The sequence below is a fragment of the Rana temporaria genome, chromosome 1 (assembly GCF_905171775.1).
Source record: "Rana temporaria chromosome 1, aRanTem1.1, whole genome shotgun sequence".
NCBI lineage: Eukaryota > Metazoa > Chordata > Amphibia > Anura > Ranidae > Rana > Rana temporaria.
Genome location: NC_053489.1, coordinates 277,924,360 through 277,938,925, shown reverse-complemented (window position 1 = coordinate 277,938,925; position 14,566 = coordinate 277,924,360). Strand labels below are relative to the sequence as shown.

The 14,566-nt window shown below is 43.3% G+C and overlaps 1 protein-coding gene across 1 annotated transcript in view; it reads right to left on the bottom strand.

Annotated features, from left to right (window-relative positions):
• Positions 1-11,502, bottom strand: part of LOC120942897 (guanine nucleotide-binding protein G(q) subunit alpha) — a 150,272-nt gene extending 138,770 nt beyond the window's left edge. The window contains exon 1 of the mRNA XM_040355852.1: positions 10,658-11,502. Coding sequence (XP_040211786.1) covers positions 10,658-10,793 — 136 coding nt within the window. The 5' untranslated portion in view covers positions 10,794-11,502. The remainder of the gene's footprint in view (positions 1-10,657) is intronic.
• Positions 11,503-14,566: the final 3,064 nt, after the last annotated feature.

Below are 14,566 nucleotides of genomic sequence, written 5' to 3'. Positions count from 1 at the left end.
CTAACTCAGTGTGGCTATTGTGAACCATAAGTGCAAACATCCTATATAGTTATGGTTTTAGAAGTATTGTCTTTTTTGCTTCTTACCTTTAACCTTGATCTCACAGAGCGCGAACAGCCTGTGCAGCCTCCGGCCAGCTCCTTTCCTGTGACTCCCCGTGGCACCGCCCCCTCAGAGAAATTCCCCAATCCCCGGGGCGAGAGGCGGCCGGAGGCGGAGCGCCCTCAGCCTCTGCTTGTATCATTGGCTACATGACAGTTATCCATACCGCCCGATGCATAGGCTGCAAAGCCGCGGCCTCAATTAGCGGCACGACCCGATCGCAGGTGTGGGGGAATGCGCGGCGACGCTCTCAGGATACCCCAGCTCTGCTGCCATGGGCGACAGGTCGATAATTCCAGGCGCAACGGCGACCGGAATTTGTCGAATACTGCTTATAGACATTGGTTATTGAAAGGAGGAGTCCAGCCTGAGCTTTTTAGGCTGGGCTTCTCCTCTGGGTCAAAGGAGTGCAATCCGTTTTGCACTCCTGTGACCCGTTTTCAGCGGCGAGCTCGGGGAGCAGCGAGAACCAAGCCATCAGCGGTGTTTGGTGGTTCAGTTCTCAGTGCAGAGAAGCCGGGGGACAGCTGCAGCATCGGTCTGATGCTCCATCCAATGAGGCAGGTATGAATCCAAAAAAAAAAAAAACACACAACATACTTCTCTTTTAATTATAAGTTTCAGAATGAACGTAGGATTTTATAATTTGAAACAAACATCCAATAAAGTGTATCAAGCCCAACAAAGCACAAATGAAAACATACCTAATGAAGGAGTAAGAGGCCACAAAATATATGTATAGAGCTGGATGGTAGATAACCAGGGCAAAAGGAGAGCAATCTCCTATAAAGCCCTATAGTCAAACAAGAAAAAGAAGAGCTGTATAAGAAATCTTACCTGTAGGTAAAATAAGTGTCTCCTAAATGTGAACCATTTGGGAGAATTTCTAGTGAGCAGCAGACAGTGACGTCACTGGTGCATGCGCTCTGAAGGAAAGACATACCAGTGCCATTCCTTCAGAGCTCTGTGCTGCGGCCTGCAAACCCAGAAGGAAGTCCAGGTGAGAAGATGGACACCTCTGCAGTGGTGACAGCGCACCGCTGGAGGGCTTTATTTCAAGGAAGTCTTTCATAATGTGTTAGTATGTTATACATACTAGCACATTATGCCTTTACCTTTAAATATATATGGAACATATGTGAATTCAGTCTAATGTACACGGGATGCTGCTAAACATACGTTCAGAGACAGTTGGACACTTTTTTCAACTGCCCTTGAACTCATTCAATGTTATTCTATGTGACCATGTTCACAGTCTCGTTTATTGACGTTTTTACGCAGTTGTGTTTAACAGCGTTTCTTTGAAAGCAAAAAATAAATAAAATGGGTTCAGACACAAAAGATTTCCACATTTCAGACGCTAAACACGGCTAAATGCGGTAACCCGCGTTTAGCAGCGTTTCGTTTATAGGCGTTTTTCGTTTTTGCCCATTTAAATGTTTTGTTTTTTTTAAATCAGTTTTCTTCGCAAACGTGGCAAAACGCAGCATGTAAACGCGGACGTTTTAAACGTTAGTAACGTTGGTTACTAAAAAAAAAAAAAAAAAGCACAAGAAAACCCTTTTAGGGGCATTTGTATGCCACTCCGTGCAGCTCTACTTCAGCCAATGTGTAAAAAAAATTGTGCCGTTTGGGTTATTTAGAGCAGCTTTTATGGATGTAAAAAAAAATAAAAAAAAAATCACAAATAAATTCCATTGGCCAGAATAAATTAATATTCTAGCTAATTGAATGGGATCATGCACACACACACACTTCTAAACGCCATATGCCCATAAACGAGCACAATACCCACCAAACTGAGCATTGGATGTTGCTGCCAACTCCTGGAAGATCCAACGTGGATTGGAGTATTTAATACACCCCTGTGCATGACTTCTAAAGCCCAAATTAATTTCCAGTTTAAATAAGCCAAACATATTTCAGGCGCATCAAGACAAAAAGGGGTGCAAATGATTTGTTTTTTTTTTTTCTTTAAAGTAACCACAGCCCAAGAAGAAAAGAAAAAAAAAAAGCCTATCCCCATTGCGGAAGCAGTGGTCTCACTTCAGAGATCCAACATAACCTCTGCTAAATTAGCTAGAACTCCCTTCAGCAAAGCTCAAGCTCCCCCGCTGACTGGAGAACTTATTTAGCAGTGGGATTTGTTAAATCCCTATACATAGACCACCGCTTCCCTCAAGGGACCGCCTTTTCTCTACACTATGCTGTCAGGGCACAAGCTTTTCTACCCAGGCTCTGGCTACCTTTTAAAGAGAAAAACAACTGTAAGACTTTGAATACCTTTTATGTTGATACACGTGGAATGTGTATTTAGCTGATTTAAAATTAAAGTTCAGTTGGGCTTTAAAATGCCTGCCCAGATCAGTTAGGAAAGAGCTTCCTAGACAGAGCTGAGTAATATCACTTAAATAAAATCGGATTTGTTCTCATGGGAAACCACTGACACGCTCATAAGAAGTTTACAGCCTGCACCCCGTCCATTGCACTGTGGCTTTGTAAAGTTGAGAACAGGAATCATATAGAAGACCTAAACCCTTCAGCCAAAAACTGTTCCACTGGAACTAGATTTTTTCAGAAGAGGCCCAACTAGCCAAGACTGGAGACTCCCCGACTATCTAGACAGGCCCCACCCAAGAGAATGGAGAACCTGCAAACCCAGGAGGACCCTACCCATTCTGTCTCCCCTTCCGCATAATCCCGCCCCCGCACACTTTTTTCCTTTTCCTCTCCCCCTCTTGCCCCACCCCCACACACCGTCCCCTCTCCCCAATACATCTCTCTCTATAAAAACTAAAATAAATCACTAAGGGTTGCCATTGTAAGACTAGACCCCCCCCCCCTGTGTTTATGACGTAGATCCAGAAGAGGATTACTGTTCTTTATATGAAAACATGTTTGCTTTCATTTTCATACCTCTATGGGAATTCTATTTCTCACACACTAAGAGAATGTTTCTTATATGTATAAAGACATCCGAGTGATTCTTTAATTAAAGAATAAAAAATAAAATAGTTTATAAAACCTCAAGCAATTTTCCGGATTTTAGCATGAATGGATTCTAAACTGTTGTGCGATATTCATATAACGTACAATAACAGCCTTATTTAAAGTGGTTGTTAACCCACTTTCAGTATCCGTTTTGTCTCTTTATACAGTGCCCCGCTGTCTGAGTTTTAGCAAAAAACATCCTCCTTTACCGTATCTCACGGCGGTTCCCAGGGCCCATGTAACTGGCTGTGTCTGCTCTCTGCCCGTCTAAGAGAAGCAGGGGGCGGGGCCGAGGTTTCCCTGCAGACGTCAGAGAGGAGACACGGCCAGTCACGTGACCGCCGTGAGATACGGTAAAGGAGGATTTTTTTAAATAAAAAACACAGACAGCGGGTCACTGCATTAGGAGAAAAATGGATAGTGTAAATACAGATTGGATATTCCTGCAGCAGGAGGGGGATGGGGCAGCACTAGGTGACACGCAGAGGGGATGACGACAGAGAGGACAGACACAAGAAAGCAGGCTGCGGATGACGGAGGCATGTAAACGGACCATGATGTCAGGGGCTCAGCAGCCATGATTATCATGGTCTGTATACATAGGGAAGGGGGAGAAACGGACAGGATCAGCCAGGTTTATTAGGCATTACCAGTGGTCCAAATTACACAACACAAGCAAAAGAGCAGGATCCATATTCATTTCTTTTGGGGTCAAACGCTTTAAGAAATGATCTGATGGTTTTACAGCTATGAACTGTACCCAAAAACATCAGGTATCAACTTTGAATTAGGTTTATATGAGATTACTGTCACATTTGGTTGACTGTTGAAAGAACTTTGTTAAAATGACACATAAAAGGCAGTATGGGGCATCTGTTGGTAAAAGAAATTGAACAAGAGGCCCTCCAAAAAACAGCTGCTGAAGCTCAAGGCTACAAAAATAAATGACAAATCATTTTATAACAAGTATCATAGGATCAGAATGATAGATAAGGATTTGCATGCATCTCTCGAGTTTTGTAACATGCTCACCACTCCACCATAAGAAAGCCCATTCTGCCTTTTCCTAAATCCATTGCTAAAGACTACCTATATGTTCCTCCTGCCTACCAGAACCATGTTTTGTGGACAGTTTTCCCTGTTTGTACATATACATAATTTATCTTTATTATTTTTTTTATGGAAAGCAAAAAACAGGTGATACCAAGACCAAAGTCATAACCCAACTGCTGAAAATAAAAACCCTCCTTCAATCCAAAAGGGAACTTTGCCAAGAGAAAAGAGAAAAGAACTTTCAGCCATACCAAATTAGCTGTCAACCATACTGAATTAGCCGTCAACCATACCTTATTTTCCAAGGTTCACTACATGCTGGCGATTAAACACAGTTGGCTTTATTATAAACAGCATCTATGGAAATAACAGCCCTGTAGAAACTAGAGTTTTCCTTTCATTCTCCCATACTACAAAAAGCAGGAAGTCACTGGTCCAATACCTTGAAAACCTAATCTATCAAGTTTTCCTTCAGACATCTAGAGAAAGAACCTGCATTGGGTGCTTAAACATTTTCCTGAAAAGCTAACAGAACATGTTTATTGGTTTATCTTAATATCGCATACATATCCATCCATGCTTATACTTAAAATGGATGTAAACCCACTCTCATCCTTTCTAAACTACTGCCATAGTGCTGATCTATAAGGATATAGATGCCTCCTGCATGTATCCTTACCTGTCAAATGTCTCCCCTCTGTCTGTTATAAGAACGGAAAAACTGCAGATTCTGTGGGTGGATCTGTTGTCTGGAGCTCAGTGGGTGGAGTCGTGATGTCAGTAGACTCCCCGCCTTCCTCTACACTCCCCTTGTCAACATGCATATTTTTTTTGTGTATTCCTTACACTAAATTCTGCAAATATCACTAACATCCAGTCAAAATCCAGAAAAGTAGCCACATTACTTCAGAAAAGGAGTGGGGGTGGGAATTAAAAAATAATGCCGGTCTCCTGGCTAGTGCATCAGAGATATAAATAACCTGTCACTTACAGCAAGGGGGCGGAACGGACTAAGATTTTTCTCTGTAAGTCCGTTTTATTTCACTGAATAAAAAAGGATTGCTCAGAGCTGGATTAATTCTGTGTGGCAAGACTGGACACAGATGATAGGAAATCTTATACTGTGCATTGTGACATCAAAAAAATAATAATTTGGGTTTACAACCACTTTAAAGTCTGTAACACTTGGATTACTAACATTATCAAGGCTTATAATCACATATGGATACACCTGTCATTCTAAAAACACTAGCCCCCTGGATGTCATGCCAACCTTCTTGTGTCAACAATTTGAGTCACTGGCCAGGAACAAGCAAGTAGATAAGGAAAGTCGTAGATTTGCTAGAAGTCCTTATCTTCATGTTGGTCCCAGGTAATTAAACCAACTTAAGCCAGGTACACATTACAGTTTTTTGTTGACAGCTCTGGTTGGGAGCCGCTGTGCTAACTATGCGAGGTTAGTCCAGCAATCTCCCCCACTGAGCTGTTGTGTGACAGGGGGACAGCTCCCCACCAAAAACACTCTGCCATTGGCCGAGAACGCTGATCAGGAGGCAGTCAGCTACTGGTCTTCCAGCATACATGTCCGACATAAGCCGGCCAAACCATCGGCTTCTGTCGGACAGACCGACATACACATGGGCAGAATGTCAGTTGTTTTTTTTGTTTTTTTTAAATGCCAAATGTCTCCTGACATTCTGCCCGTGTGTATGGGGCTTGAGGCTGCCCATACATTATACAATTTTTAATTAGTATGCAACCAGGAAGGCCCTTGCACTACATAGTTGAAAGTAAACTGAATAAGAAAACTGTATAATGTAAGGCCAGCTTAAATGCAAAGGGGCTAGCATAACAACCAGGCAACTAGTATATTAAAAGGAAATCAGAAATGGCCAGGCCAACCTATATTTCAAAACTGGCAGGTATAGTTAAAAATATAGTTATTGAGACACAAGGAACGATTTTTTTTGGCGTGCACCACACAATGTTTAGGAAGCTCACCCTACAAATATTTTTATTTATTTTTCAAATCAAAAGGATCTTCAGGAGATAAATTACAGAGGAAATATTAATTTACCATTTCATACAAACCAGAAATCTTCATCTAACTGTCAATGTGAGTTAATCCAGTTTGAGGTTAAGTACCACGGGACTGCTTGGAAGAGGTGGTCCTGGGCACAGTGCGCTTGTGGTCTGGTACAGTTTGTTTCAATGTGAGCACAAACCCTGCCTGAGCACATCGTTTTCCTTAGATCACTTAACATGTAAGCAGGCATCACTGTGGTCTGGTGGGCAGAGGCGATTATGTATGCGTACCCAGGAGCGCTTTGTTTCAAGCACAGCATGAGAACACACCAAGGGGGAGTGGTGGCAATCAAACTCTGCCATGGTTCAGTTCAACTGTGCCCAGTGTGAGCTCACCCTAAGAGGTAAACACACAGAGAATTGCCGCAATGGATCATTTAATTAAAAACACACTTACAAATGCATTGCTTAATAAAGTAAATCTGTCCATGTGTAATGATCAGTGTGCACTCTATAGCTGAATGAAGTTGTCATTCCATGTGACAGCAGCCAAGCCAATCCCATACATGGAATGGCCACTGAACTTAATAAAACTACTCGTTTCCTGTCACCAACAAGTGCCAATAACCATGCACGATTTACCTGTAGGCCCTATAGGAGGTACACCCCTGTCCACGTTTACCCTAAAACTTGCTTGTATACCAGAACTAATGCCACACTGACTTCATAAATTCCAAAGGCGAGTTTGATGTTCTGACCATTAGTTAAAGCTGCTATGAATCCATTAATAACTGCCTGAATATGAGTATTCTGCAGATTCACAAAGCAGAATAACTAGCAATGCAGATGGTGCCAAGCCAACTATTCCATATTAATGTGAAAATTCACAACTTAAAGCATCAGTAGAGCTATCCTTTGGCTGAATACATTATGGCTTCCTTCAAGCCTTCACCACAATAGAATGAACCTCAACATTCCCTGTATTTATCAAAAATAAATACACTTCTTGCTACCAAGGATACATTAGAGACTACACAAGCCAGTATTTCATGCCAATCTATACTACCGTCAAGGACATGCAAAAACATTTCCAATGTTTCAATATTACAAGCACCTTTAAGCCCTGGTTCACACTGGGTACGATTTGGAACGATTTGAGATGCGATTTGACATGTCAAATCGCATCTCAAATCGGCGGCAATTGTCGGCAATGGCACTGTCCTAATCAGTGCGACGCCGCATCTGCGATCTCAAAAAGTAGTTCCTGTACTACTTTTTGCGATTTCGGGCCGCGATTTACATTAAATTGCGGCCGAAATCACGGCAAAATCGCGGCCACGAAATTGCGGTAAAATCGCGCATTTTACCGCGATTTTGAATTCGCAGCAGTGTGAACCTAGGCTGAAGAAGAAAAAAAAAGGAAAGGAAGAAGCAATGCTCTAGGACAGGGGTGTCAAACTGGTGGCCCTCCAGCTGTTCCGAAACTACAAGTCCCATCATGCCTCTGCCTGTGGGAGTCATGCTTGTAACTGTTAGCCTTGCAATGCCTCATGGGACTTGTAGTTTTGCAACAGCTGGAGGGCCGCCAGTTTGACACCCCTGCTCTAGGATTAGCCTTTCTCAACCTTTTTCCCCCCAAAGAAATGCTTGACAAAAATTTCAGGTCTCAGAGAAACTGTTAAAACCAATTAATTGTAAAATATCCCCTCCTATAATTCCACCTTTACAGACCAACAAAAAGACCACTAGCTCCATGCAGTGGGATCTGCCAGGTGGCATTGACCATGGAACTTTGCAGGCACCATTAGATGGGTCGGCATTCTGCCACAGCTTAAATAGAACCTTTAGGAGGAACCCCTAGGTTCCACAAAACCCTGCTTGAAAATGGCTGCTCTAAATCATCCTCTTTCAATTAGGGTTCCATGGAACACCAGGATACCTTCAAAGGTTGCTAGGAATTCTTGCCAGGCGAGCATTGGGGGAATTGATCCCTTGTCTATGACCAACATAAAAAGGGGTAATTGTCCACTGACCATGAGCATAAGGTGACACTTTCCTTCTACAACTCACTGATAGATAGATAGATAGATAGATAGATAGATAGATAGATAGATAGATAGATAGATAGATAGATAGATAGATAGATAGATAGATAGATAGATAGATAGATAGATAGATAGATAGATAGATAGATAGATAGATAGATAGATAGATAGAGATATATATATATAAAAAGGTAGCAAGCCTTCCTCTAGACCTGAGAATTTCAAGGGTTTCTCCAGAATAAGGAGATTGAAAAAGGCTGCTATAGATGCTTCACTTAATAGTAAGGCCACACAAATGCATTTCTAGATCACGTCCCACCCCAATTTTTGCTTTCATCACAGCACACTGGCTACTTAGGCCATCCATCTCGCATCTAACATTAGTGCACACCCCTGGCTTCATTTTACAAAACCGAATAAAAAAAAATATTCATTCACAGAATGTTTTCTTACTTCTGAAACATGGCTAATAATAAATCAGGATTATCAACACAAACATCCTTCAATAGTAAAATGACCACCGCTAAAATAAACACTATGAATAAACAAATAAAGAGAAAATGAGGTGTGTGCTGTTCTATGTACCAGGCTTCAGACCAACAGAAAGGAACATGCATAGGAAGAACACAGAATACACACAATGCACAGAAGAATACACCACTACACCCAGAAATTATTGTGTCAATGATACTGTATATGTCGATCTCGCTCTAATATATATATATATATATATATATATATATATATTATATATAAAATCTTTCTCTATTAGAGAAAGGGATTATACGTCTCTTGATTTGTGTGTGTATTCCCTTAGAATAGTAATATTGTAATTTGGGCCGACTGACTAACATTATCCCTTACGATATCATATACATTTATTGGAAGGCATTTCTTAGCTTTTATACACATCTTGATGTATGTGTGTCAATTCTCTTGCAATAGTGATACAATTAGGGTGCACCACATAATGTTGTGCTGTCAATTTTTATATATATATTATATATATATATATATATATATATATATATATATATATATATATATATATATATATATATATACACACACACATATACACATTCTTCATATTATGTATGTATTTATTTGTACGAGATTTCTTAGTTTATATACACATCTTTTGTTTGTGTCTATTCTCTCACAACAGTGACAAAATTTGGTTCCACCAAGTAATGTAGTGCCGTAAAATTCATATTATATCATATATACACACAGACACACATACATATTGTAAAGGATGTCTTAGCTTTTATACAGGTTGATGTTTATGTGTCTATTCTCTCAGAACAATGATATAATTTGGGTCTACCAAGTAATGTTGTGCTATAATTAATAGAGATATAGATATATATATAGATATATATATATATATATATATATATATAAAATGCATTTATTGTAAAGGGATGTCTTGGCTTTTTTTTTTTTATATATACATTTGCTGTATAATGTGTGTGCATGTATTTTCTTGCTATTCCAATAGTGATATCATTTGGGTCTACCGAGCAATGTTGTGCTGAAGAAAAATCTCTTAAAATATATATTATTGTAAAGGATATCTTACATTTATACAGCAGATATATATAAATGTGTGCGCATCTATTCTCTTGCAATAGTGACATGTGGGTCCATCGACTGGCATTATCATGGAGAATGTATATTTTATATATATATATATATAAAATAAATAATAATTAAGGAATTTCTAGGCTTTAACACCCATCTTGTGTATCTATTCTATTGCAATAGTGATATGTGGGTCCATCGACTGGCATTATCATGGAGAATATATATATATATATATATATATATATATATATATATATATATATATATATATATATATATATATATATTTATTTATTAAATAATAATTAAGGAATTTCTAGGCTTTAATACCCATCTTGTGTATCTATTCTATTGCAATTTGCACCAGTGATATCACAATGACATGAGGAAATATAGATATATAAAATGTGTTGTTTTTTTTTAGATACAGGCGTTGGATACGCTAAGTGTAGAGCTGGGCACATTAGTGGCAGCAATGCCATTGGATCGCCTCCATTGCTGGCATACAAAGAAGACGTTAGTACGATGCAGAATGGACCCATAGCGTCACAATAGCGCTGCAATGGAAAGGGAAATCTAAGAGGGCCCATTTTCTTCCCCTGCAGTCAGGAGTAGCTGGGGTGGAACCCAATGGGTGCCAGTTTATGGGTGAGGGGGTGTAGGCAGAACATGGGTGTGAGTGCAGCCAGTGTGGCCTATGGGCATGTCTCCATTGAATGAAATGGTGGCATCTGTGTGAAGAAGGTGTACCTGCAGAGACATTCCTTTGTATGAGTGTCTGGGGAGGGGTGCACAGCTCACACCCCCCATATACATACATACAAACCCCATATCATTACACACACACTCACCCAGGAGCAGCAGCTTGAGTTCCCTCCGGGCGTCTCTCTTGTCTCGGCGGAGTTGTCTCTCAATCTCGTCGTTGATCCTCCGGGCTTCCTTGGCCTCCTCACTGAGGCAGCACGCCATGATGGACTCCAGAGTCATGTCTCCCGACTGGTGGAAAGAGACGGCCCCCCCACCCTAACACTCACAGACCTGCCTGCTGCACAACAAGGAAAAGGGGGGGTCTGAGGGAGGGGATAGAGAGGGAAAAGGGGGGAGCAAGGCACTCAAGTGCCCCTGGCTGGTCTGCTGGCACCCCGGAATGGGGAGGTAGGTAGGTAGGTGGGTGGGTTGCCCGTGTAGAGGCGATGTGCTGTCAGTCTCCTGCTCCGCCTCCTCTTGCTCTCACAAGCATGCAGCTAACATGGTGACATCCATGGGCACACAACAGGCACAGGTCCCCCTCATCCACATCTCCTTCCTTGTCCTTGTGTCATGAAGCCCGCCCGCCCGCTCGCCTTGTACCTAGGACAGCCTCTGTCTGCCTGCGATCATCCCCCCCTCTCTCTCTCTCTCTCTATTTTCAATGGCTCTGCTCCCCGGGCGTGGTAAGGCAGAATATGGCGGACCTTCTCCCAGCGAGCAGGGATAGACAGTTATACAGGAGCACAGATCGTCCTCCTCACTAGGCTTTGTTCTCCCTCCTTCCTTCCTGCCTTCCCCCACAAATCACTGCACACTGTCTCCTCTATGGCCGCCGCCTGCCATCACAGCCACCGATTTCTCCCTGCATGGCATTCGATCAGCACCACCGATTCACTATTGGAGAGGATGACGTCCAGGAACTGGGGAGGAGAGATCTGCAAACTGGAGGGGAGAGGAAAGGCTGGGAGAGAGAGAGGGAGCTGCATGACAAGCCCAGCATATGGAATCACACTGCTAAATATGTCTCATCATCTACACACATATACAACCATTTATCACAGGGGACAATCAAAAGTGCAACAATCACATCCTATTTTATACAATACAAGGCCTTTATATATATATATATATATATATATACAGTATAGGGCTGTTCATTGGAAATTAGTGATGAGCTTGGGCGTGTTCGGACTAGGATCCGCACCCAAGTGTGCCAAGGCGCTGTCACCTTGTCTGAGCCAGTCATCGGTGACCAGGGTACATGAGATTGCAAGGAATGGGAAAATTGGCCCATAAGAGTGGCAGATCCCAATACAAACACGCCCAACCTCATCGCTTTCAGACAGGCGGGGGCACAGTAAAAACAGGCAACCATTCCAATCCTAAAGTGCAACAATCACATTCTTTTTTATACAATACAAGGCCTTTTATACATGCCCAACAAAATAAATATCTTTATATATAGAGCTATTCATTGGAAATTAGTGATGAGCTTGGGCGTGTTCGGACTAGGATCCGCACCCAAGTGTGCCAAGGCGCTGTCACCTTGTCTGAGCCAGTCATCGGTGACTAGGGTACACGAGATTGCAAGGAACGCGAAAATTGGCCCATATGAGTGACAGATCCCAATACAAACACGCCCAACCTCATCGCTTTCAGACAGGCGGGGGCACAGTAAAAACAACCATTCCAATCCTGGAGTGCAACAATCACATTCTCTTTTATAAAATACAAGGCAGGGCTGGACTGGGACAAAAATTTGGCCCTGGACTTCTTCCAGACTGGCCCACTTTGACAGGTCTCTCCCACAGTGGCCTGACAACTCCCGCACCCCCCCCCCTCCGCGCGGCCACCCAAGCCCCCTCTCCCCCTTCACTAGCCACTAGCCATTTTACTTTATTAGAGTAAAACTACTGGTACTCTTATAGGCCGTACCAGTGGGGAAGCTAGACATTATTTCACCCAGGGCAAAGAATCAGTTCGGTGCCCCCCCTTTTGGGACAAGATCAGGCAGAAGTGAGAAACTCCCAGGCCATAGCTGTTGAGTTAGTTGTCTGTCCCCTCCCCCATGCTCCTCTGTCGTCCCCCCTGGTCCTCCCCCTGCTTCTTTGTTCCCCCCCAGTTGAGCGCTGTGGGAAGGGAGATGAGGTGAGCTCTGCGGGAAGGGAGAAACAGAGGAGCGGCGGTCCGCTGTCACTGAAGCCGGCCCACTGAGCCATCGGCCCACTGGGAAACTCCCTGCAGTCCCAATGGCCAGTCCATCCCTGATACAAGGCATTTTATACATGCCCAACAAAATAAATATCTTTATATATAGAACTATTCATTGGAAATTAGTGATGAGCTTGGGCATGTTCGGACTAGGATCCGCACCCAAGTGTGCCAAGGCGCTGTCACCTTGTCCGAGCCAGTCATCGGTGACCAGGGTACACGAGATTGCAAGGAATGGGAAAATTGGCCCATATGAGTGACAGATCCCAATACAAACACGCCCAACCTCATCGCTTTCAGACAGGCAGGGGCACAGTAAAAACAGGCAACCATTCCAATCCTGGAGTGCAACAATCACATTCTCTTTTATACAATACAAGGCAGGGCTGGACTGGGACAAAAATTTGGCCCTGGACTTCTTCCAGACTAGCCCACTTTGACAGATCGCTCCCACAGTGGCCTGACAACTCCCGCAATTTTAGCCACTAGCCATTTTACTTTATTAGAGTAAAAGGGCTGGTACTCTAAGGCCTCGTACACACGACGGGACATGTCCGATGGCGGATTTTGGTCTGAGGGCTGTACACACCATCAGACCAAATTTCCCGCGGACAGCGAACGTGGTGACGTGGCCGCGGTGATGTGCGCGACCCTGGAGGGTTAATGCTTCCACGCATGCGTCGAATCACTTTGACGCATGCGAGGGCTTTCGGCCGAGCGGACATGTCCGGTGAGTCGTACAGACAACCGAACATGTCCGACGGACAGGCTTCCAGCGGACATGTTTCTTAGCATGCTAAGAAACATTTGTCCGCTGGAAACCTGTCCGATCCGCCGGGAGATTGTCCGGTCGGCCGTACAGATGACCGAACATGTCCACGGAAACTGGTCCGACAGACCAGTTTCAGCAGACATGTTCGGTCGTGTGTACGAGGCCTTATAGGCAGTACCAGTGGGGAAGCTAGACATTATTTCACCCGGGGCAAAGAATCAGTTCGGTGCCCCCCCTTTTGGGAAAAGATCAGGCAGAAGTGAGAAACTCCAAGGCCATAGCTGTTGAGTCAGTTGTCTGTCCCCTCCCCCATGCTCCTCTGTCATCCCCCCTGCTCCTCTGGTCCTCCCCCTGCTTCTTTGTTCCCCCCAGTTGAGCGCTGTGGGCAGGGAGATGAGGTGAGCGCTGCGGGAAGGGAGAGACAGAGGAGCGGCAGTCCGCTGTCACTGAAGCCGGCCCACCGGGAAACTCCCTGTAGTCCCAATGGCCAGTCTATCCCTGATACAAGGCCTTTTATACATGCCCAACAAAATAAATATCTTTATATATAGAACTATTCATTGGAAATTAGTGATGAGCTTGGGCATGTTCGGACTAGGATCCGCACCCAAGTGTGCCAAGGCGCTGTCACCTTGTCCAAGCCAGTCATCTGTGACCAGGGTACATGAGGCTGCAAGAAATGGGAAATTGGCCCATATAGGTGGCAGATCCTAGTACAAACACGCCCAACCTCATCGCTTTTAGACAAGCAGCAAGGGCACAGTAAAAACAGGCAACCATTCCAATCCTAAAGTGCAACAATCACATTCTCTTTTATACAATACAAGGCCTTTATATATGAAAAAGAGAAATCACCGCTTTAGGATACTAATCAGAAAGTCTCCTCACCTGATCCAAAGCCACGGGTGCTGGCAATGCATGGAATGATGCAAAATGAAGGAAAAACGTTCTGGACAGCCGCACTCCAAAAATAAATTGCTTTTATTTTAAAATCAAAAACACACAAAAAGCATGCCACAGCAGACGG